The 26750-nt window shown below is 36.0% G+C and overlaps 1 protein-coding gene across 1 annotated transcript in view; it reads right to left on the reverse strand.

Moving 5' to 3' along the window:
* The window catches only part of LOC136038069 (muscle-specific protein 20-like), a 55529-nt gene extending 29684 nt beyond the window's left edge, over positions 1 to 25845 (reverse strand). Inside the window, exon 1 of the mRNA XM_065721052.1 lies at positions 25648 to 25845. Within this exon, the coding sequence (XP_065577124.1) occupies positions 25648 to 25677 (30 nt within the window). The 5' untranslated portion in view covers positions 25678 to 25845. The remainder of the gene's footprint in view (positions 1 to 25647) is intronic.
* Between the last annotated feature and the right edge of the window lie 905 nt (positions 25846 to 26750).

Here is a 26750-nt window from a genome sequence, read left to right on the forward strand (position 1 = left end):
TGGAAAAAAAATTAACATGCATCCGTGATCTTTCTTCTGGCAAAAAAACAACAAAATTCCACATTTTTACAAATAGGAGCTTGAAACCTAGACAGTAGGGTTCTTCGATTCGCTGAATTTGATGGTGTGATGTTAACTACGATCACTTGAGTCTTAGGGGGTGTTTCCTCTTCTTTTGTTTGTAGCAAATCAGGCAAATGATGGGTAAAACTAAACTTAACCAAATATTTAAATTTGAAATCACCATAAAAAGCCGATTCTTTTGATATATGCATTGGTATCAAAATTCCGTTTCTTAGAGTTTGGTTACTATTGAGCTGGGTTGCTCCTTACTTATAGTTCAATACCACGAACTGTTTGATTTACTAGAATTACATTGAGCTTTGTCTTCCAATTGCAACAAAGTGCACCAGAAGATTAAGAAACGGGGACCCAGAAAAAGAAGAACACTTGACCCCATTAATCTTCAGAAGTTAACGAACAATTTCGCTTTAGCTTTACAAGATACCTTGATATGCCACTCAAACTTTAACTAGTCATCACATTTTTTAATAACCATTGAAAACAAATATTACAATAGCTAAAGTGTGTATTGTCTGTATTAAATGAGATTTATTAAATATCTTTATTCTATGAATTTGTAAATTTTAGAAAATGAATATATATCAATAAAATTCACAAAGCTATTTAAAGGGTAAACGGAAAAATTAGCTTTTAAAGCTCTTCTCTGCTCTGAAGGGGATCTAAAAAAACCATTAGAAACTATAAAAAGAAAAATGGGCATAGAAATGAAAAAACAAAATGGATGATAAAAAGTAAAAAGAAGAAAAAAAAGGGATGAAACGGTTGAAAAAATCAGCACATCTTTGCCAAAAACAAGTTAAAAGATGTTTTTTACTTTTATGTTAAAAGACTATGGTTCAGGGGAAGGGGGTAACTCTCTTCCTTTTCAAGGCAATTTCTGTCTGTCTTAAGTTTTAGCATGGACCTTTGTTTTGTTTGAATTCTGTAATTAATTTGATTTATATTCTTTGAAAAAAAATATGATAAAAATGCATAATATCGCGTTTCAATTTCACATGATAAATTTAAACTTTTTGTCTGTTGTTGCTAAGCATCAGTTGCTAAACAGGTTTATTTAAATTTATTCCTTCAAATTAAGGAATGTTAGGTGTTAGATATTCCCAATTGAAACTGGGAAGCTTCCAGGGAAAAGGTGAAATCCGGGCTATAGTGAAGACTTTCTAAAGAAAGCTCGCATTTCTGAATCGGCTCTATTCTTAAAGTCAATTACCCCATGATACTCAATATAAGATCCCACAAAGCATTCATCTATCGCAAGGCTCTTGAGAACTATCTATCTATCGCTACATTTCTGATGGCCAGAGTCTCAGTTGTTATTACATCGTAATGAAGTATATAAATCTTACTGGAAATCTATTAAACAATGTGCTTTCTAGAAAGGACCTGGAAAGAGGGCTTTCATTAGAATTCCCTAATTCAAGTCTATGACAGTTAAATGAACCATTAGACAGAGAATTTTCTTTCATTCTTGGCTCATTTCATTTTAGTGACTTTTGAATCGGTAGGAATTTACAAAAGTGTTTTATGACCGATAATTTAAATGTGCAAAAACAAATGTGAAATTTCTATGCGGTTTTGTGGAAAATAGCTCTGCTCTTTACGTTCAAATGGTTTAGTTTTAATCTCACTGGTTCTCTCCTTGTTGAAAGCAAGGAACAGTTTACTAACTATCAATCTAAAAGGTCATAACTGATATTCCCTGAAATTGATCATATTCTATATATTTTAACGCTCCCATTGCAGGTTATTTGGTATTTAGTCCAGTAAAAATATGGTTTGACCTTAAATAAATTGCTATACAAATGATTCTTTCACTACCCGACTAAAAAATATATGCTGATTCTGAATCCGAAAAGTTTACCGCTCTGATTCTTTTATAAATTTGAGTTTCTTAAGGCTGAGGTTGAGGGTGAATTTTTTAATGTAAAGAATGCCGTCCTGAAAAGAGATTTCGAATTTAAGGAGTCTTTTAGGAGATTCATCCCTAATACATCCAAACATTAAAAGCAACTTGAATTGAGGATGAAGAGGTTGAGGTAGTCTCTGAGGCAAATTTGAGGTACATAAAAGTCTGACATATCTCGAAAATCGTCTTTGTCCACTAATTTCGAAGGATTTTCGCGTCTCCGGTTCTTTATCTGAAAATTCTACTTTCTAACTGATGCTAGTAAAGGTTTTCAGTAAATAGAGAGGTAGATTTAAGGTACATGAATTAACAACAAATGTGATGTGTCAATTGAAACTAGAATAATTCCTGAAAAATTTAACAGAACCGCAAAAGTTATTGTGTAAACTGCAAAAACATTTATGGCGTCTGAGTGATGCTTCAAATTTTTTAGTTCAAACTAGAAAAATACCTCAAAATTTTAAAATTAGTTTACTGGTAAAAGTGTGATGCTGATGTTAGTAAAAGTTTGCGGTAGATACACAGGTAGATTTAAGGTACAAGAATAAACAACAAACCTGATTTATCAATTGAAACTAGAATAATTCCTGAAAAATTGAACAGAATCGCTAAAATTATTATGTAATCAGCTAAAATAATTATGGTTTCTGAGTGATGATTTTAATTTCTAATTCAGACTAGAAAAATACAGCAAAATTTTTAAATTAGTTTAGTTTTCCTTTCGCTTAAAGACAAGTTGATTTCTTTTATGGGGTTGAATTCTAGTCTAGAATAATGATTTATTTAATCTGTAAGAAAGAAATGCTCGAAGCGGACGAGAAAATTGTTGTGATTGAAGTAGGAGCGAGAACCATAAACGAATCAAGTAAAAAGCGAAAACGAACTGATTTGGAGGCTATTGTGGGGCAATGTTTGCATAAGCTATGCCGAAGTTCTTATACAAATGCAATGGCTATTGACCAGCGCTTGCGATTCTTAGTCAAGCAAAATGAGTCCCAGAGGAGGAGTTCAAATCGCCTGATAGAACAATTCGATTTTAAAACAGATTTTCAATTTTTTTTTTCGATCAGAGTGGCTTTTGAGAAGAATCATAAGAAGGAAAACAGCTCTTGCATCCGTGCAATAGATTTCGGTGAGACACTGGTGGGACTTTGCCAGAAGGAAAATGATCACTGGTCTGACAAAGTTTAGAGCCGAATTCTAAGAGCGAATTTGGATCTGCATGCAGCAGATGTTGTATAGCACAAAACATATTACTGCAACTTTGCATCTGGCAAGAACCTCCCTTTGAAACATGCAGGAAATCCGACTGACTGACTCGAAAAACAGAGAGGTAGAAAAGTAAACATGGATCAAAAGCAAGCATTTGAAGAGGTGATGTGGTCCTTTGAAGCGAATGATGACGAAGAGTCAGTGATTTGGAAGAGCCCATGTTTAGCCAATTTTAAAGGAAAAACTCGTCAAGGGGAGGTTTGATGATGGAGTGGTGATTGCAGAGACCGACGGTAAGGCTAGTATTGCCAGATTAAGGCCCACAGCTCATACTATACAGCAAAACTTTTACGCACAACCAAATGATAGCGACGAAAACCAGAAGAAAATAAACATTATAAGTGGGGCTACTGAGTTGTTGAAGAGCGACATAAAATTTGTCACTCAAGATATGACTGAGTATGTTAAAACGGACGACCTGAAAATCTCAAAGAAAATTGGAACTACCTGCCGCAGACTCTGAAGTTTTCTTCCTGGAGAACTTGTTCGTGGGAAAAGATACTAAACTTAAATAGCTGCCATTGGCCAAAGCATCATGCAAGCCACTTGGCCTAGGACAATTAAATCCCCTCTTCAAGTAGGACTTGCAGTGAAGGTTCATCATAAGCAAGGAAGCCCGTAGTCTAGTTGATACTCTCAGCGCTATTTGCTTCTGTTTATCTTACTACGAGACCAGTTAATTTGAGCAAAATGCTTCACTGTCTGCAAACATCAAAATACAGGTGTTGCAAGGCAAGCTCTTCATGCATCATGTTGCTGATAATGTGGATTACAAAGTAAGAACGATCAATGGGTACAACACGATCCACGCTATGGGACTGTTAGTTGCAGTTAAGCCACGTCTTAAGTCGGCACAAGTGCTCAAACGACGAAAAACAGTAAGCACGAAAGAGATACTGAAAGCAGGAGAAATACCTATTCTTTACTACAGAAATTCGAGTAGCAAAACTTCCATCCTATATTAGGAACTACCGATACTTTTTGCACCAGATCCTTCGTGTGATTTAGATCTTTTTTTGAAGATGTCAAGACTGTTTCGCGTCCCCATTCCAAGTTGGCAAGGAACACCACAAACTATTTTTTACTTCAATGAACCATCGGTTTACCCTGAAAAGACTTTGGTGGATCTTTACGCCGATGATTGACCTTAGCCCGAATGATCCAACTTCTATTTATACTACGTTTCATTTCGTGAATCCCAGTGTGAGAAATACAGTACCGTACCGGTTCTGACATTCGTTTAACCACTTTACTGGAAAGCATTGGATATCATGGAGGCTGAATCAATAGAAAGTCCTTTGAAACGAATAGTTCTACTTTTGGGACAGTTTGAAGTTAGCTTACCTGCTATTGAACATCTGATGCAAGCTTCTGGTTGGCAGGAAATTTTGGAGCTGATATATGCGCTGAAAGCCGTTCAGCAGATTCTCTCCGGAAAAGCGTATTCTCGGGCTATCGGAGCTCACTTCATTGTTTATTGGGCCCTGAATACCTTACTAGAGGCAGAAGTGTACAATGTTGGCCCGACAGTAGATTTTAATCAGGTAGATCTTTGCAACACTTTAGACGAACTTCAAGTTTTTCACTCAGCAGTTGTCGTTATCTTAGAAGGATGCACTGGAGTTAAGAAGCTAGAGCAAGAACCGTCCATTCACTCGTTTGCAAGCAAGATCGAGCCACTCAAAGCGGCACTGTCACTGACATGATGGACTTCGAAGCTCTGCAATCTTTGCAATAGTTGACACGAGCTCCTTCAAGTTTGTCACTCAGCATTTATCAGTATTTTAGAAGAATGTACTGAAGTTAAGGAGCTAGAGCAAGAGCCGTCCATTAAAGCGTTTGCAAGCAAGCTTGAGTCCCTCAAAGCGTCACTGTTGCGGATTTCACGAACTTTGAAGCTCTGGATTGATGTTTATACGAATGCTGTTGATTTACTGAAGTCATCAATTGTGATAGAAAGAACAGTCAACTTGGACCTTCACCTCTACATTGGTGAACAGACGCTTCGGTTTTTCGCATCTTCCAACCATCACTTGTATGCGTTAAGTCCTACAGAATTTATATCCAGAAAATGGCCTACCTTAAAGAAACAAATCCTCAAATGCTCTATGAATTTGAAGACGGCAATTTTGTGACACGGCGGTCCGACAGATTTTGGGCTGGTCTTTCCCTGACTTCATCGTAGAACAAGTATTAATGTGCTCTCTAAAAACTAGTGGAGGTAAAACACGTAGACACGGTATGAGGGAGATACAGCGGCTAACATGGCTTTTACCCGCTCCTGCGCGGGCTGCTGTCAGCTCTGAACTCTGAGAATTCACGGGCATCATATTTGAGACTAGTAAACAGCACGCAGACGCTGGGGTGACAAGAATGGAACGCGACTTTAAAGATGTTGAAAAGGTTGTCCGATTTCTCCTGGATTTTTCACCTTTCATAAAGGAGCCATCTCTCAGGAATATAGTAATTGGTAAAATTACGAGGGAGTAGTGGACGTAAGCGAGGCTATGCCAAAAAGTTATAAAGTCCTGAATGATATGACTGGAAAAGACTCGAACATTTACACTTTCAAGAAAAAAGCAATTGTTACTCCAATTAAAGTGCAAAGTAACCTGAAGTGAGAAGCAGAGCTGCCTGCCATTGAACCTGCTTTGATGTTTTAAAGGCTGGTCACTGTTACAAAGAGTACAGATGAAGAACTCCAGACGTTTTTCAAGTACGGACTCTGCTTCCCGCCACATGCGTTACTTGAGCCTATTGGTCTCCTTTGGTTGGCGGACAAACCAGCGCTTACCAATATGATCTGGCTCAAAGTTGAAGGTTTGCAACAAAAGACCGATTGCGTGCTTAAAAGTTTGGATGGACCTCAGTATGTACTAGATGGCTGGGCACTTCTATATCCTTTGCCCTGGGAGGCATGCAGCACGTACGCGCATATCTCAATCACATATCAATTAAAGAAGTGACACATGGGAGGAGGAGCAGGTGTAAAGGCAGTCCTAAGACCAGCATTCAGCCGCAGATGCCTTGTTTAGTAAAAAAAAAGATGATTTTCTTATAGCAGCTGAGAAAACAAGCAAGCAATCATCAGCAGGCTTTCCAGCTACCTTAATGATGCAGGATGTAAAGTGTACCAGTCGCCATCCGATGCTGACCTGCTGATTGTGATGATTGAGTTCGAGTCGGAAGAACGCCAACCCACTAGCTTAATAGGAGGAGATACGTATTCGTACTTTGTGTACACGTTTTGTGTGTACACAAAACGTGTGTACGTTTTGTATTCATATACAAAAATATATGAATACATATTCATATGAAATATGTATTCATACTTTGTGTACACGTTTTGTGTGTACACAAAACGTGTGTACGTTTTGTATATACGTCTCGTTTACACACAAAACGAGACGTAAACCGGTATTTTTTCATTCCGAGTCACAGTCACAGAAAACTGGAGGCCATTTGTGGGATATATTGGCAGCTAAACTGAAACTTGGTGACACCCTTTGCGACCTAATAGCCTTGCCTTTCTCAGATGCGCTTCACAAACTTATGGCATAGGAAAATTTACACCATTGAACCGCGCAAAAAAGAAGAAAATTTCCAGGATATCTCCAGACTATTCCTAGATTCAGCCTCTACAAAAGATGACATTAGAAAGGCCGGCCGTGCTTATCTAGAAGGCCAGGGTTATCTTTAAGGCTGCAGAAAATGAAACAAGTCTTGACCAGGGCGCTACAGGAAATTCCTCGAAAATATTGAGTTCTGGGAAGTATGTAGAGGCAAAAACACTCCCACCAACAAGCAATTTTTGCAAGTATCATTCGCTTCGAGTATACGTCCAAGTAAAAGCGCGGAAAAATTTTGAGTGTCGACTGGATCCTTTGGAATGTGGCTAGATTGTGAGGAAAGAAGAATTACAATCTGTACATTCGGATAGATCACTGGCACCGCCTTCTCTTCTCTCAGTGTTTCATTGTAATTGCAAGAGCGAGTGTTCGACGCTGTGATGTTCTTGCAAAAAGCAAGGCCTAAAATGTACCTGGGCTTGTGGTAGTTGTGAAAGATCAAGCACTTTTAACTGTTAAACAGTTGATGCCGGAAACCTTGAATACGATGGAAGCGAAAAAGAAGACCAAATTTTGAACATTTTAACCGCTATCCAATGAATCTCTGTTCTACTCTGCTTTTTATCTGCCTTATGTAATTGATCTCTGTGTTGCATTATATCTGAGTATGTTGATCACTTTTTTGGAACTAGTGTTTTGTCTCAGTTAAGGGAAGCTCTTTGACAGAATGTTTTTTGTTGTTGTCAAACTTGTGTTCTAACTTTTCCTCCTTATTCTTACTCACTTTCACAAAACTGAGTTTCCAGGCATACTGGACTTTACCTGGACCCAGTCCTGGTTGTTACCAAGGCGCAAGGCTGCAAAGGTTTTACCATAAACCAAGTTTAATATACATTGCAGGCTGCTCTCCCCAACCTCACTCTCTCTCAAAACTTTAAGCTCCAGACTATTTTTTGACTTTAAACATTTAGTTTCATGTTCATCAGCAAAAAAAAGAGCATAGAAATGACACATCTAATCATATTTGCTGGCATTTACTCAATCAACAATTTTTGCCTCAACCTCAAATTCAACTTCAAAAAACTCAAATTTGTGATAGAGCTAGAGCGGTAAACCTTTTGGATTCAGAATCAGCACATATTTTTGGGTTGGGTAGTGAAAGAATCTTTTGTAAGGTAATTTGTTTGAGGTTGACCCTTTTTTTCACGATTTTCCTGGACTATTTAGTTCCTAGTTTTTCACCAAGTGCTTTCTAGAATTCATAAGCTACTGGACAGGGAATTTTCTTTCAGATGATTTTATAGTCGTTAGTTTAATGTGCAGATAAGGCTGAAACTTCCTGATTTGCAAATCAGGTGATTGCAGAAAACAGTGTCTTAGTGTCCAATGATCTAGTTTTATATCATTGATTCTCCTCTTACCCACAGCATGGAACAGTTTATTGCCATTCTAACTGAAGGCTATAACTAACATTTTCTCAAATTGACCCTGCTCAATTTACCCTGTTTACCCTCAGCATCCTTGGCTGCGCAGTAATAAACTCATATGGCCAAGGAAAGATTTCATACTTAAACTCAAAAGGATCCATCATTCTTTAAATACCAAGAACAGTGAATATTAAATCTGATTATTTAATTGGCTAAGTGGAATCTTAGACAACGATGTATATCTTCAAAAAATTAGAAAAATTCACGAATTCAAGTTTTAATAAGGAAGACTTTCATATATTGATATGCAGTTTTTTTTGCAGTAGCGGGCGAAAAAAAAAAAAAAAAAAAAAAAAAAACGTTGATGAAAAATCACCAAAATTAGGCTAAAAACACATGGTACCAAACAACTTATGATAAGGTAGCTTTCCTCTGTAGTTCTCCTTAGATCAACATATTTTTTATATTTGAAGAATAATTTTTACGGACGAAAACTGCTACTAAATTAACTAATTTGTTTGGCTTATTTGTTACCATGTGAACATGACAATATTGAATACTAAATTGAGATTTTCCGGTATAAATAGAACTAAGATGAATAACTGAAAATTTGTTAAGCGATCAGTATGTAAGGAATACTTATCATTCAGAAATGTATGTTTTTTTTCTGTGTTATAGGCCACTCTAATTCCACCTTAAGGTTACAATGACTTCGAACAACTGCATTATTTTATTTATAGAATTTCTAAGTTTACTGCCAGATGATTAAGACAACCCACTTACAGTTTAAAGTTTGATGATGCTCGAGTAATGTAGGGGAAAAACGTAGAGGAGGAGAAAAAAGAGGAAAGGACTTGCTCAATCCTGTTCAAGTTTCTTTAATATAAGTTTCTTCAATTTTTTCTTAACGATTGAGAAAAGTACTCAATTAATGAGCGAAAATAGTTTGGTAAAATAATATAAGTTTAAAGAAGATTTCAAAAGCATAATCTCTGTGTGAGACAGGCATTGTCAACCATTTTAGGCAAAGTATCTTGAACCAGAAATAAGCGGAAAAAAATATACTCAATCAACCTTATGTACAAGTTTTTACAAATTGCTGAAATTCCTTTAAAGCTCTCAACGATCACAAAAAAAAAAAAAAAACACACTAGATGAATTAATGAAAATTGCTTAAAAATTTACATTGATTACAAACAAGTTCTGGAAACATGATCACAGTGGGAGACAAATATTGCAAACCATTTTAGGCAATCCATCTTTTGCTGCTATAGACGAACGAAGTATTTCTAATTTGGTTGCATGACGATGCTATGTGATTCATTGGCTCGCTACCCAAACCATATTAGCTGTTTTAGCTCCTTAGTCCTTATATGGTATTTGAGTTTCGTAACATATTTGTCGCTCTATTTTATATGCAGTGAAACCACTTGCGAAGGATGCTGGTTGCGATTCTAATCTGTCTTTTGTTCTTCCTTACAAAACTATAATTGAAAGCTATTTTCATGACACGTAATGGATGGTGAAATTCCTGATTTTTCGAAAATGACAATAACGCTAATAAGTTTCAAATAGAAAATAAAGCTTGATATATACATTTTAAAGCCGTCCTAGCCGAATGGGTTGGTGCGCTGGATTCGGGATCCCTTCTTTGAGAGGACGCGGGTTCGAATCCCGGTGTACCCAATTCTTCAGTTTGGGACGAGGGTCAGTGGCGTGGCTCTGTAAGCTTAGCCAGAGCTGACCCAGCTCTAAATGGGTACCTGGAGAAATCTGGGGAAGGTAAACAGGAAGGGTGTGCGAAAGCGCAGGATGGCTGGCCCCCAACCCCCCATTGCACTTCCTGGCTGAAGGGCCAAGAAACGGAGATCAGCACCGCCGGTACGGACTGTAAAGTCTAATGCCATATCCTTTACCTTACCTTTTATATACATTTTAATTGCAATAGCCATGCAATAATTTATTTGGCAAGATTCCCAAACTTTTTGAATATTGAGCCAAATATTAGTACTTGTACTACTAACAACTCATTGCAGCACCCAGCGACTGGAAACCAGCAGAGCTCAGCGCGTTCCTTTCCCGTTTCAACCTTTTCAAAGCTTCATTCTTTACTTCCTCCCATGAAGCTTCAGTTTTCTTGAAATACTTCCTTGTGACCTCTCCCCACCCTAACCAGAGACAATCAGCTATTCGTTTGGCTACCTAACTAGAATGGATGGCCAAAAAGCACAATTTTGGGCAATTTCTGTGATCCCAGAAACTGGCCTAACCATTTTGACCTCTTATTCATTATGGCCCTAGAAAAGACATCAAACCAAATTTTTGCAAGGTTCTTTGTTTGATGTACGGTAAGTCAAACAAGTGCCCTCTTTAGCACCTCGAGTTCTACAAGGAGGTACTACACACTACAGATATTGTAGTACCTGTAGTAAGAGTAGCTTAACCTCCTTTAGTTCTATAGCAAAGCGTGGGTTAATATTTGAAATTCGCTTTTTTTATTGTGCTGAGCAATATATTGACTTTACAAATTTGTAAGCTTGATCATTTAATTTATTTATTAGTCGTTAAAAGCTGCCATTAAGTGAGGGGATTGTAGGTCCGGGGAGATAAAGAACACCCTAATGGTTAGGTTACCTGGCCTTATTGTCGTCGTGTCGTGTGCTTGTGGCAAAGAATGAAATGGGATTTGTACTGCATGTTAGTCAAGAATCTTTTATGTTTATGAGTCTCAATGTGCGTTTTGTCACTTTATTTTAAGGTTATTTATCTTCTTTTATAGTAAATAAATCCGATTCAACTTTGAACCTTGCTGGATTCCTACTGTATCCATTTACGTTATGTTTGTAACTTTAGGGGAATGTTGTGGTATTTTCAAAGCCTCTCTTTTAACTCGTCACTAAAATTGCTCTACTGCAAATATTGTCTCAAGTCTGTGCTCATATTTCGATTTCCTAATTAAATATATTTGCTTTGGGTCATATATTCACTTTATTAATTTTCTGTCAAGGTTTCTCTCCACATTCCCTCTCCATCAATTGTTATTAATTACGTATGGTTTCTAAGATCTGCACCATTTGGCACCAGAGATCGGTTTATGTTAAAAGAAGGTTTGTTTATTTTGTAAACAAATCTGGATTCCAAGGCGAACCCTCCAAGCTAATTTCTTAGATGAACTAAAACCAGAAGGAGAAAAAAATTCTGAATTATGCCAAGCGTGAGACAAAAATAATCTGGAAATGCATCTGCTGAAGCGGACTTGTGAACATAAAACTTCAAAACAGAAAATAAACATTCATCCGCTCATCATAAACCTTCTGAAGGAATTTAAATATCTTTCTGGTTTTAGTGGCAATTGAAGGGCGTTTTTATATAGGAAGAATCGTGGCGCCGCTAATTACTTCACCGTAAACGTTATTTAAGGTGGATCTCCGAGGTTTGAAGCCAATGCTATTTTCCTATAGCAGTGAAATGCGTATTAACAGCAGACACGAGCAGATTCTTTGATGAAAAAATTATTGTGGCTTCATTGAAAGCTTTAACATGAATAGGCCGAACAAATTCGCATTTTTATTCTTTAGAGCTTCATAAAAAATTAATTAGTGGGGACACCTCTAATTTTTAAAAGTAGTAATAAAATTACTTTTAGAAGATGTAGAGAATTGTAAAGTAGCCTCTCGATTTGCCACAAGATTTCAAAATTTTTGGCCGGGAATTTTTTTTTTATTATCATCAGTTTCCTTTAAAATTTGCTATTTAAGATATCCTTCCTTTACTATTTAAAAGAGTTGTACTAATTATACAGCCTTGATTTTTGTGTCATTTTGTAGATCTTATACTGATTAATAATCCCAAAGATTATTAAGTTTGTAGTTATAAGAGATGATTTTTAGCAATAATTCTTAGTATTCAAGATTTTCTCCTTTCTCATTGGCTTAAGCACTCCTTAAGGGGTTTGCCAGAATATCATTAAGAATGTTGACATCTTCTTATTATTACGACCAGATTTAAAAGGAAGTCGAAAACATGTATAATTGGCAACAACACCTTGAGGCAATATCATTTTTAACACCTCATACGAATGGGAATTTGTTAGGTTACACAGCTGTTACAAAGCAGATAAAATTATTGGCCTTTAAAAGTAAAGAAACACCGATTGTAGGCCTATAAAATGTATGAACATTATTTTTAAAAAGAAAATTATTCTTAAAAACAAATCATTTTAAACATTATTGGCCTTTAAAAGTAAAGAAACACCGATTGTAGACCTATAAAATGTATGAACGTTATTTTTAAAAAGAACATTATTCTTAAAAAGAACATTATTCTTAAAAACACATCATTTTAAACATTATTGGCCTTGAAAAGTAAAGAAACACCGATTGTACGCCTATAAAGTGTATGTACTTTATTTTTAAAAAGAACAATATTCTTAAAGACACATTATTTTAAACATTATTGGCCTTTAAAAGTAAAGAAACACTGATTGTAGGCCTTTAAAATGTATGAACATTATTTTTAAAAAGAAAGTTATTCTTAAAAAGAACATTATTCTTAAAAACACATTATTTTAAACATTATCGGCCTTTAAAGGTAAAGAAATAGCGATTTTAGGCCTATAAAATGTATGAATATTATTTTAAAAAAAGAACGTTATTCTTTCAAACACATTATTTTAAACATTATTGGCTCTTAAAAGTAAAGAAACGCCTATAAAATATACGAACATTATATTTTTTATCTAAAGTTGTAGGATATTCGTCCATTTTAGTTCCACGGGATCTCATTTTATTCCCAATAGTGCCGTATCTTAGAATATTTTGGTTTTTCCCCAATATCTCATATAGTTGACGATTTATAGGCTCGTTCATAAATGACTGATTACCCCGGTTTGGAACCGCGGTAATCATATACTTTGCTTTACGGAGTTAAAGTCATATGTTCCTGAAGGTGCATAATAAACATTGGGCAATCTTGCCCTGGGGTCATAAATACAGGTAAGGGAGGAAGGAAACCTCTTAGGGGTATTTAAGAAATTTTTGAATCTACTTATATTTATATACTATTCGTCAAAAACAAGAGCTAAGAGCTCATATGGCACTTGTGACGAGCTCAAGAGGAGCCAAGAGCCAAGAGCTCATGTGATATGAGCTCTAGTAAAATTCTAAGAATCAATAGCTTGCTTTAAGAGAAAAATCAAAGGCTTAATGCCGGTCGGGATTTAAAACAAGAGCTCTGAGACACGAGGTCCTTCTAAATATCAAAATTCATTAAGATCCGATCGCCCATTTGTAAGTTAAAAATACCTCAATTTTTCTAATTTTTCCTCTCCCTTCAGCCCCCAAGATGGTCAAATCGGGGAAAAGTCAATTAGTGCAGCTCCCTGACATGCCTACCAATTTTCATCGTCCTAGCACGTCCGGAAGCGCCAAAATCACCAAAGCACTGAACCACACCACCTAAGTCCCCCAAGGAAAGCGGATCCAGTCCGGTTACGTCAATTACGTAACTACGTAACCAATTCGAATTGAAAATGGATTATCTGAGACATAAGATTCTTCTATATATTAAGTTTCATTATGATCCTATCACCCATTTGTAAGATACCTCGATTTTCACGTTTTCCAAGAATTCCGGTTTCCCCCTCCAGCTCCCTTCAATGTCATCAGATCTGGTCGGGATTTAAAATGAGAGTTTTAAAGCACAAGATCCTTCTAGATATCAAATTTCATTAAGATCTGAACACCCGTTCGGAAGTTACAAATACCTCATTTTTTATAATTTTACCGAATTACTCCCCCCCCCCCCACTCCACCAAAGAGAGCAGATCCGAGCCGGTTATGTCAGTCACCTATCTTGGACGTGTGCTTATTCGTTCCACCAAGTTTCATCCTGATCTCTCCACTTTAAGCGTTTTCCAATATTCCCCCCCCCCCCCTAATGACACTGGATCTGGTAGGGATTTAAAATGGGAGATCTGGGTTTCGAGGTCCTTCTAAATATGAAATTTCATTAAGGTACGATCGCTCTTTCATAAGTTAAAACACCTAATTTTGTGTATTTTTTTTAGAATTAACCCTCCCCCTCCCCCCAACTCCCCTAAAGAGAGCAGATCCGTTCCGGCTATGTCAATCCCGTTTCTAGGACTTGTGCTTATTTTTACCATCAAGTTTCATCACGACCCCTATACTCTAAGCGTTTTCTGAGACATGCTATCCTTGGAAATATCAAATTTCAATAAGGTCCAATCTCTCCTTCGTAAGTTGAAAATACCTTATTTTTTTATTTTTCAGAATTAACCCTCCTCCTCCCAACTCTCCCGAAGAGAGCAGATCCGTTCCAGTTGCGTCAATCTCATATCTAGGACTTACGATGGTTTTTACCACCAAGTTTCATTCCGATCCCCCCACTCTATGCGTTTCCCATAATTTTTGGTTCCCCCTTCCAGTTTCCCCCCAATATCACCGGATCCGCTCGGAATTTAAAATAAGAGCTATGAGACACGATATCCTTCCAAACATCAAATTTCATTGATATCTGATGACTCTTTCCTAAGTTAAAAATACCTCATTTTTTCTAATTTGTCGGAATTAACCCTTCCCCCCCAACTCCCCCAAAGAGAGTGGATCCGTCCAGTTACGTCAATCACGTATCTACGATATTTGCTTATTCTACCCACCAAGTTTTATCCCGATATCTTCACTCTAATCATTTTCCAAGATTTTTGGTTTCCCCCTCCGCCTCTGGCCACTGTCACCAGATCTTGTCAGGGTTTGTAACAAGAGTGCTGAAGCACAAGATCCTTCTAAATATAAAGTTTCATTAAGATCTTATCACCCGTCCATAAATTACAAATACCTCATTTTTCTAATTTTTCCAAGTTACCCTCCCCCCAACTCTCCCAAAGAGTGCGGATCTGGTCCAGTTACGGCGGTTACGTATCTTGGATGTGTGCTTATTCTTCCCACCAAATTTCATCCTGACCTCTTCACTCTGAGCGTTTTCCAAGACTTCTGGTCCCGCCCCCACAACTCCCCCCAATGAAACTGGATTCAGTCAGATCTAAAATAAAAGATCTGAGTTGCAAGATCCTTCTAAATATGAGATTTCATTAAGATTCGATCACTCCTTCGTAACTTAAAAATACCTCATTTTTTCGAATTAACCGTCCCTCCACTCCCCCCTACAGACGGTCGAGTCGGATAAATGATTATTTCTAATTTAATCTTGTCAGGTACAGATTTTTCTCATTTTTCACAATTAACCCCCCTCCCTACTTCTCCAAAGAGAGCGGACCCATTCCGAATATGTCAATCACGCATCTAGGATTTGTTCTCATTTTTTCCACCAAGTTTCAAACCGGTCTTTTTTTCTGAATTAACCGTCTCCCCACTCCCCACAGATGATCGAATTGGGAAAACGACTATTTCTAATTTAATCTAGTCTGGTTCCTGATACGCCTGCCAAATTTCATCGTCCTAGCTTATCTGGAAGTGACTAAACTAGCAAAACAGGGAAAGACAGACAGACAGACTGACAGAATTTACGATCACTATATGTCACTTTGTACATACAAAGTGCCACAAAAACTTACTAATACCACAGAAATTTACGAAACTTTTTCTAAGACCTTTTAAGCCCTGGAAGCAAGAGATAAAATAGGGTCTAACTCGGTGTCTTCAAGTATCGCCCTGATTTACGAACAATTAGCTACAACTGAAGCCCAGCTGGAGAAAATAAGAAGTCATCTGCTGGAAAATATAACCAATCAAACAGTTCGTGGTAACGAACTGTAGTAAGGAGCGACCCGGCTCAATAGTAACCGAAACTCTAAAAAATGGAATTTTGATACCAATAGTTACATCGAAAGAATCGCATTTTAATGCTGATTTTAAATATATAAGTTTCATCAAGACCAGTTATACCCATCGAAAGTTACGAGCCTGAGAAAATTTGCCTCATTTTAGAAAATAGGGGGAAACACCCCCTAAAAGTCATACAATCTTAACACCATCAGATTCAGCGTATCAAAGAACCATAGAGTAGAAGTTTCAAGCTCCTATCTACAAAAATGTGAAATTTCGCATTTTTTTGCCAGAAGACAGATCACGGATGCGTGTTTATTTGTTTTTTTTTTTTGTTTGTTTTTCCTTTTTTTTCCAGGGGTGATCTTATCGACTGAGTGGTCCTAGAATGTCGCAAGAAGGCTAATTCTTATGGAAATTAAAAGTTCTAGTGCCCTTTTTAAGTGACCAAAAAAATTGGAGGGCACCTACTCCCCCTCCCACACTCATTTTTTCCCAAAAGTCACCGGATCAAAATTCTGCGATAGCCATTCTATTCACCATCGTCGAAAAACCTAATAACTATGTATTTAGGGACGTCTCACTCCCCCGCAGTCCCCGTGGGAGGGGCTGCAAGTCACAAACTTTGACCTGTGTTTACATATAGCAATGGTTACTGGGAAGTGTACAGACGTTTTCAGGGGGATTTTTTTTTGGTTTAGGGGGGATTTGAGGGGGGAGGGTTACATGGGAGGATATTTCCATGGAGAAACCTCTCATGGGGGAAGTGAATTTCAATTAAGGTGGCGCAGGATTTTCGAGCATTATTTGAAAAAACAATGAAAAAATAAATATGAAAAGTTTGTTTCTACTCAAAGTAAGGAGCAACATTAAAACTTAAAACGAAAAAAAATTATTATGTATATCAGGGGTTTACCTTCTCGTTATACCTCACTCTTTACGCTAAAGTATTTTTAGTAATTTCAACTATTTATTCTACGGTCTTTGTGATTCAGAGGTCATTCTTAAGGAATTGGGACAAAATCTAAGCTTTAATGTAAAGAGCGAGGTATCGACCAGGGTTGAACCCCCTCATATACGCAATAAAAACATACGGATATAGAAGTTCGTTACGTAAGTTCATTCGTAAGTACGTATATTTTTTGCCAATGAAAACGTTTGTAAAAAATTAAAAGTTCTAGTTGCTTTTTTAAGTGATCAAAAACTTGGAGTGCAACTAGGCCTCATCCCTCGCTCCTTTTTCTCAAAATATTCCGATTAATTGCAATTATTTCATATGCAAATTTCGCTTTAATTATTATGTGCGGAGAGCCAAGATCAAAACATGCATTAATTCAAAAACGTCCAGAAATTAAATAAAAAAAACAAGCTTTTTTAAATGAAAGTAAGGAGCAACATTAAAGCTTAAAACGAACAGAAATTACTCCGCATATGAAAGGGGCTTTTCCTCCTCAACGCCCCACTCTTTACGCTAAAGTTTCTTACTGTTTTAAAAATAAAGTTAATAGAAAGAGTCAAACTTTAGCGTAAAGAGCGGGGCGTTAGGAGGAAAAGCCCCTATCATATACGGAGTAATTTCTGTTCGTTTTAAGTTTTAATGTTGCTCCTTACTTTCATTTACTTTCAGTTACTGAAAAGTTCAATGATCCAAATTCACTGAAAAAAGAAGGTACTGAACTGATAATCAGCCAGGTTTATGATTCAACCACGCTCGAGTTTAATCCATAGTTTGCAAAAATTGAGCAGGCTCTACTAGGTAGTCTGAGATTTCAAACAGAAAATTTGTAGGAGAGAATTGGTCGAATAGAAAAAAAGCTTGATAATTATGATCAAGAGTCCATGCTTGATAGCCTTGTATTTCATGGGTTAAAGTAGTTACCTGGTGTAGAAACTCATACGACGATATCTAATATTATAAATAGCAAAATGTCTGTGCTGGGCCCTTTACTTTATTTAGTTTACGTGAACATGATGCACGTTTATCTAAAGGATACATATATTACTAATATTGTTTCTAACAAAATTTGCAAAATCTGCAGATAATTTAATAGCTAAAGCTCATATTACTCTCAAAAGATTAGAGATGTTTACAAGTTTAAGTTTGCTGTGTGTGAATGTAAAGAAAAATTTTTACTGACATTCTGTGGAGTGGGTGATTCTGTTGATGTATTCAGTAAAGTTCTATTTGGTGAAAAACCTATTTTACAAGCTATATCACTGCGGTACCTCGGCTTCCATATTGATTCTAATCTATCGTAGAAGCATCATAGCGACATTATCTCCACCAAAGTTGCACTTGGAGTTGGCATCCTCAAAAGATTGAAGCATATTCTGCCGGAACATACTCTTCGCACGATATATTTTGCAATAATCTACCCATATATCATACGGATGTTTAGTCTGGAGAAGCAATTTTTATGTTAATTACAAGCTAAATGGTTTTCTCATAGTTTTGATCGGACGATTTCGCTAAAAAAAAGGGGGTGGGAGAGGAGGCCTAGTTACCTCCCAATTTTCGGTTACTTAAAAATACAACTAGATTTGTTTTATTTTTTTATAAACGTTTTTGTTAGTAATATACATTCGTACCTTACGAATTAGCTTATGCAACGAACTTATATAATTGTATATTTTTATTGTGAGGGGGTTTGCCCCCTCGTCAATACCTCGTTCTTTACAATAAAGCTTGAATTTTGTCCCAAATCTTTCAGAATGACCCTTGAATAACAAAGGCCGTAGAATAACTAGTTAGAGTTATATAAAATACTTTTTGCGTAAAGAGCAAGGTATTGTGGAAGAGATGAACCCCCTTATATAAGTAATATTTTATGTTCGTTTTAAGTTTTAATGTTGATCATTACTTCCAGTTGAAAAAAAAATAATTTTCTCATTGTCTTTTTGTAAATGATGCTAGAAAATCCTACGACCCCTTCATGTAAATTCTCTTCCCTCATGAAAAATTCCGGCATGGAAAGATCCTCTCACTCAACTTGCCCCCCCCCCCAACCCACCCTAAACCCAACACAAAAAAAGTCCCCCCGAAACGTCTGTACACTTCATAATTAACAACTATTAGGTGTTAACAATGGTCAAAGTTTATAAGTTGCCGCCCCTCCCCCGGGAACTGTGGTGGATTTAGTCATCCCCAAAGACATAGTTATTAGGTTTTTGACTAAGTTAAACACAATGGCTATCTCAAAATTTTGATCCGGTGACCTTGGAGAAAAATGTGTGTTGGAGGGGGTCTCGGTGCCCTCCGATTTTTTGGTCACTTAAAAAGGACACTATAACTTTTAATTTACGTTAGAATGAACCAGCTTGCGACATTCTAGGACAACTAGGTCGATACGATCACCCCTGAGGAAAAAAACAAAAAAAAAACAAAAAAATACGCACCCGTTATCAAAAATACAAAATTCCACCATTTTTATGATAGGGGCTTGAAACTTCTACAGTAGGTTTCTCGGATATGCTGACTCTGATGGTGTGATTTTTTTTAAGATTTTGTGACTTTTAGAGGGTATTTCCGCCTATTTTCTAAAATAAGGCACATTTTCTCAGGCTCGTAACTTTTGACCGGTAAGACTACACTTGATGAAACTTATATATTTAAAATTAGCATTAAAATGCAATTCTTTTGATGTAACTATTTGTATCAAAACTTTGTTTTTTAGAGTTTTGGTCACTATTGAGCCTAGTCGCTTCTTACTACAGTTTGTTACCACGAACTGTTTGAAATAGTAACTTGTAAATGAATAAAAGTAATACATTCTACTATAACGTTGAGATAGAACTTACTAATGTCTCAGGTTTTCCCGTCCCTTTTTTGTTTTTGTATTTTTTTTCTGCCCATCGTGAAAATTCAAATGCTAAACTGTTATCTGACTTGTAATCAACCAAATTCAAATGGTCAGCTGTTACCAATTAGACATGTGAAAAATCTAAATTCCCTTTAAATCCGGTCTTAATGTTCAGGGAAAGTCAACAGTCTTTAGATATTCTGATACAACCCTCAAGGAGCAATTAAGCCAATGAGAAAGGAGGAAATTTCGTAACGTATTTCAGTGTTATTGGAAATAGAATTTGCTTTCAACCTAGGAGATTGACCTTAACAGCTCTTGTTCATCGGATTTGAGTTTTCCTGAAAAATAACCACTTCAAATGTGTCTTATCTGTATTTCGAGCCATAAAAAGAACCAGTCGACACTGGACTGCCAAGGTAAGTCTAAGCAAAACTGACTTCGTCTTAAAAAAAATCTGCAGCAAAACATGGCTTAAATTTTACTTTTTTGTGATTGCTTACCAAGTTCATGAACTTGTAAGATTATTTTTATAAAAATAAAGAATCGCAGGATAACTGTGAGTTCAAAACATTTGCTATATACTATGCCAAAAAGAGGATAAAACATGTGTCATTGGATAAATTAAAAACAGACATGAGAAAATTAGTTGTTGCTAGGGCTGATTTAGTACACTCATTAATGTACTGATTTAGTACATTAATGAATTAGTACAGGAAAAGCTGTGTTATTATTAAAGCAATAATTCGTAATTTATGCTAGTACCATGTGCATTAAGACCAAAATTAAAGCACGAGTAAGAAGGTATACCAATTTGACTTTTAGACTATTAAATGCATCGAGGTTGACCGAAGTATCGAAGCTCGTCGCAATAACAATTTTAATATTGTTTGTTATTTATCACCTTATTATTGATCTATCTCAACTCACTAATTATAAAATAATATAATCAAATAATATTTAGCCATCTTGTTATTTATATACCTCATTATCCTTTTTTTTGTGACCAAATAAAATCAAGAAAGTAAGAAGCAACATTGAAACTTAAAACAAACAGAAGCAATTGCATATATGAGGGGTGCCGCCCTTTTCTCATCCCTCGTTCTTCATAAAAAAGTCTTAAAGTTCTTTAAAAATAATTGTCATTCAAATTCAACAACCCTTGTGTTTCAAGAGCCATTCTTAAAGAATTGGGAGAACAAGTCAAACTCTATCTGAAGAGATAGGGATGAGGAAGGGCCCCTTCCCTAATGCACAGAATTATTTCTGTTCATTTCGAGTTTCAATGTACTTTCAGTTGAAGAAAAACTTGATTTTTTGTTTAATTTTAGACCGTTTTTCGAATCATGCTAGAAAATCCAACTCTCACGTAAAATTTCCCCACGAAAATTCCCCGGTAATTTTACTCCCTTCATAAAATTGTCTTAGGAAAATTTGTCTCCTAGATACGTCCGTATGTTTCTAAATAACGTTGAAGAACTTGTATAATATGCAGCCATTTTCTCAAAGGCTATGCTGGGCCATGTTATCTACAAAGGCAGTGTTATGGGACATTTTAACTATGCTGGATTGAATGTTTTTCTCAAAATTTTGAACGGATATCTTTGGGGAAAAAGGGGATCTTTGGGGAAAACCAATCTTTTGGGTCACTTAAAAAGGTTTTAGAGAATTTTATTTTCGTTTGAATGAACCCTCTTCTGATCTTCTAGGGCCGTGGGCTCTATACATTTAACCCTGTGGGGAAAATATACATGCATCCGTGATCTTTCTTGTGCCAAAAAAAGAAAATATAAATTCCCTATTTTTGTAGATAGGAGCTTCAAACCTTTAAAGTAGAGTTTTTAGATATGACGAATCTTACCGTTTGATTTTCTTTAAGATTGCTTGACTTGTCATCCCTTTTTGAAAATAAAGTAAATTTTCTCAGGCTCGTAGATTTGATGGGCAATATTAATATTCTTAAATTATATATATTTGAAATCAGCATAAAGGGCTAATTTCTTTGGCGTATTAATTGTTATTTAAACTTCTTTTTACAGTTGAGGACTGAGTCCCTCCTTTCAAACACGTTCGTTTCCACGAACTATTTGAAAAAGCATATTAGGCTACTAGAATATACCCTGGTTTTTTAAAGGCTTTAGAGAATAATCAAATACCAAAACATAAATTCCGTTGAACAGGATGGAATATACTTATTTCTTGGTTTTATTTTCTTGCTCATACTATTTGCTTGTTTTTCAACAGGGGAAACCCCTAATTAAGTACCTTTGAACCAGATAGAATATATTACTTTCTTGTTTTGATTTTCATGCTCAAACACCCTAGCTATTTCCTTGTTTTTCAACAGGGGAAACCCCTATTAAAGTTAATAAGGGAACTTAGGGAAACTGTGGTGGAAAGCGACTTTGTAGATAGAGATTTCTTTCCAGGATTGAGTTTCTTTAAAATACGCAAAATTCCTTTATTAGGAATGAAATAAAAATTGTTTAGTTGATTTGTTTTTTTCTTTTTTCTGCTTTACTTTCTTCTTTCTATTCTTCAATTGATTTACTAACTCATTACAACACTTAACGAATATCAGAAGAAAGAGAAAGGACGAACAGCCAAACCAGCTAGCTAAATCCCCGGTTCAAACTTATAATCAAGTAATTAAGGTTCACTCAACGCCAAGCAAGAACATAGGGTTATAATAATTTATTTTAAAGGGGGAGGGGAAGCTGACCTTCTCTTTCACATGGAAGACCATTGTAATATTTCAAAAAATATGCAGACTTGCCACCATTTTTTCCTCAGCCTCTACTTTCCGCTTTAATTCGGGCTTATCCCTTTCGTATGAAACCCTTGATCTTTATGCAGCATTACTTTCAAATCAATAATTCAAATCAACCCTCACATGGGGAGCTGGCACCGCTGACTAAATCCAAGGAGAAAAAAAAAGGTATTTCGGACATTCACTGGTGAATGTCAACATTGAAGAAATTTCGAACATTCACGGTAACATGTATACAACCGAAGCTCTTCCAAATGAATTTGACCCTCTCCCTTCTAGAAAGGAAATATGGGCTAACCTCTTGAGTTTTACGTGGTTTCATTAGCTTATTTTATATTTTATGCTTGTCTAAAGACATTAAATAAATTATAACATAAGAAAAGAAGACAGTAGAGTATAACTAGCAAGACTCAAGTGTAATAAAAACTACAGTCTATACATGGACACGATGTCACATTGCAAAGTTGCACCTTCAATCTCAGTATTATTACTAACAATGTGGCTATTACTTTTATGTAAATTGGGGGTAGTGTCCATCGCTTTAGTAATAAAATGAAGGAATAAAAGTAAATATTGTTAAAACTAAGGCTATTGAATATTTCTTGAGCCATTGGGCATTAAAACCATTAGGAACCATTGTCCAGACAAAATTTTTTATTGGACAATCTTTTATATCTGGCTAATTTTATTTGTCTGTTTCATACATTTCCTATTTTATACCACACTCCAGCCTATAAGTATTCACTACACAATGATGAAAATTAAAATGGAATATGCACAGTCTTAGCCAGTGGCACCGATTCACGAAAATTTAGGGTGGGGCAAAATTTATTTTTCAACATCTAGGGGAGAGCAAATTTGCCATTTATTTTTTATGAAAATAACAGAAAAGCCATTGTTCAATGAAAATACTCACACAAAGGGTATTTATAAAACCTAAGAGCGTTGGAGGTAAAAATATATGGGGAGTACATGCTAACCCCCTTTCCTCACCACCAATTGACGCCGTTGCATGACACTATCATTTTCTTGCTATTTTTAAACAATATTGGCATTGAATGAGAATTTAAAATCTAAAATTAAAAAAGAAGTTGATAACCAAATGTCTGACGAGTCTCGCCCAGCCGATAGGACAATTATGTCCGTATGTCTAAATCTGTTATGTTTTTTTATTATTAAAGCGTTACTTATCATTATTTTTTCAGAGGGACTTTTTTACTAATTGCAGTCATTTAATGTCCAGTTTCTCATGTTTTTATTTGAAATGATTATTCTATCATTCCATTTCAGTTAATATGGGTGTTTTCTGTCAGCTAAAGCGGCGATAAAATTCCAAAATTTATTTGCCGCTAAAAACTCTTGTTTAATAAATTTTACTTTTATTAATGCCCTTTAAGTAAGAAAAAAAAGAAAAAAGGAAAGTAAAAGATTTGATGATTCCTGTATATCCTAGGGATTAATTGATTATTTGGGATACATCTAATATTGTCTAAAGCGACTTTCACACTATCTACGTAATTTTCTGTGCCAAGTGGTTTAGTTATGCTACTTTAAGTTCTACTTTTACACTTAAACAAGTCCTTACACGATATTCTTACGCAAAAAAAAATCCTTAAAGTCATCATAGTAATTGTCTAAATTCATGACCAAACGATTCAAAAATTCAACAATTTAACAATTGCTAATTGTTAAATTTCAGTCTAACAATTTTTTCTTATCAATTTTTTTTTTAAGTACAAGAGTTCTTACAATACATTTAAGTTATGGAAATGATGCCCCCAACAGAACTCACAGGGAGATGAAGGTTTGCAAACCTTTTTTCCACAAAAGTCTTTACCTTTTTAACCTTTTAAAAATATTTGTTCTCCAGGGGGAGAGGAAAATCCTTCCCAACCCATTCAAACACCTTTAAGCAAACACATATGCAAATATTTGCAGTAGGATTGGGGTTAGTACAATTTTTTGAAACCGGTCTGTTATGTACGCTTTTCCTTGGAAAAGATATATTTTGTTGAAATTATCAACACAATCAGACACAATTCTACCCTTAAGTTTCGTTATAGTTAACCATCTTGTATTTAGAAGTAATGGCGCCTTCGTTTTGGAATTAAGTCCTTCTTAAATACTGTTTAGACGGAATTATATTTTGTTTGGAGGAGGGATTCTGAACTCAGAGATGCTCAGATTAAAACAATGCCGAAGAATCAGACTTATATAAAAACGATTCCGATGTTGATAATTTGACCCATTATTTTTAAACTCACCATTTTCTTCATTTACTTTCTAATGAAGCAGAATAACTCCGGGAGTAATTTAAAATATTGAACATATGTAGCACATCACTGGGTATCACCATTATAGGTATCATTAAATGCCAGAACGTGGTTTTATTATAATATCACCACGTCCTTTTTTATGGGATTACCAAACATACTACGGTAGTTGGAATTTTCATAATCATTTCCTCTTCCCTATTTCGTTATGCCAATGGTCCAACTCTAATCCCACAAACTTATATAGCATACAGGGGCAAATCTACTTTTTGTTGAGGGAGGGCAAGATGGGTCCATATCTGGATAGTCAAGGGGCAAGAGTTATAAAATATTTTTTCTTCGCATTATTGGGGGCAAGTGAACACCTTGCCCCTCCCCCCCCCAAAAATGACGTCCCTACTAGCATTTGAAGGGTTCCTAGGGAGTTGGCATATTTTGGAATTTTTTGAATGTCTTGTTTCTCAAAATATTATTCGGTCTCTAATGTTCCAAAGGGAGTGGTGACAACTGGGAGGTGCGAGCCCCCTTCACTACCCATTATACAGATACTCAAGGTAGAATAAATTGAACAAAACTTACGTAAATTCAGCCACTTTCTCATATTTGGTTCTTTTTCCTGAAATCACAGTTTTTGTAAAAAAAAAGAAAACATCAAAATGAACAAAACGCAGCCCCTGGGTGTTTTGGGGCATCCCCTTTTCTTGAGCGATCTTAAAAACCTTGAACAAGAATATAAATATTTACCTTTGAACGGACTTGTCTCTCGAGTGACATAGCTAAATCCTAAATTTGACAACCACGCTAGTCTAGTTCCAAAATTGAAGTAAGTTTTTCAAGGCAAAGTGTTGCCTTTAAATCTTTAAGTATCTTGCTCTTCTCGGCATTTCATGTTTATACCAATCGGAATTTGAAGTACCCTCCCACACCGCCTCTCTAGGCGTATGCGTCATCTATAAACTTACTTTTCTAGAATGCTTCTATGCCAAAGCATACAGAACACGCTACAATGATGCAACTTTTGGAACCAGTATCTAGGGACTCAAAATAGCTTTTCAAATTTGTGCATGGAAGCAAATCGTGAGGCTATTGCTAAGCGGTTTTGGCTGGCTTTGACGCTTCCAAGATCAGATTACATTGAGAGCCTTTCTTAGTAAACATACTGCTTTCATTTTCAAAGAAGGCTATTTCTTAGGGCTATTAATACCTTAGAAAAAAATCCCACTGAAAAAAAAAAGAAAGAAAATAAGTCCAGATTTTCATTGTTAAAACTTTTGACCGGCATTTTTTCTCCCAGTAGAACGCCCGCATTTTTTTGTGAGTTATTTCTAAAATCTTTGCATCTCTTAGACTCTCCCAGATTTGAAGTATGCTAGAGGTAGGCTTGATAGAAATAGGGGGTTTTGGTGTCTAGTCCTTCATCTCCCAAAGAAAAAAATCGTAAGATATATCAGTTCAAAGGTATATTTCATAGTATATGCAACATTGCTCGTTTTGAGTGATTCTTCTCTCATAAAGTGGTATTTTTAGCCCCCTCCCTATATGGTCAAGATTTTGGCGCTTTATTTGTGCGAACATTTTTGTGCTTATTTTTTTCAGATAATTTAATTTTTTACAATTAGTTCCTTGCCCTAGAGACCGACCTCGTAAGAGATGGACCGCCAACTTCCCGGCCCGTAACCTCCTCCAGCTACTTCGTCTAGCGCCAGATAGTAATCGCCCTTCTTCAATTAGAAATCGCTAGGAATCATAATTTTCCGATAAAATTACTCTATTTAGTTTAATTACTGCTTAATGAGTGTCCTACGAAACAGTGTAAATCTGCACCTGGGTCTCAAATACGTCTGAAT

Source organism: Artemia franciscana, chromosome 2 (assembly GCF_032884065.1).
Source record: "Artemia franciscana chromosome 2, ASM3288406v1, whole genome shotgun sequence".
Classification (NCBI taxonomy): Eukaryota; Metazoa; Arthropoda; class Branchiopoda; order Anostraca; family Artemiidae; genus Artemia; species Artemia franciscana.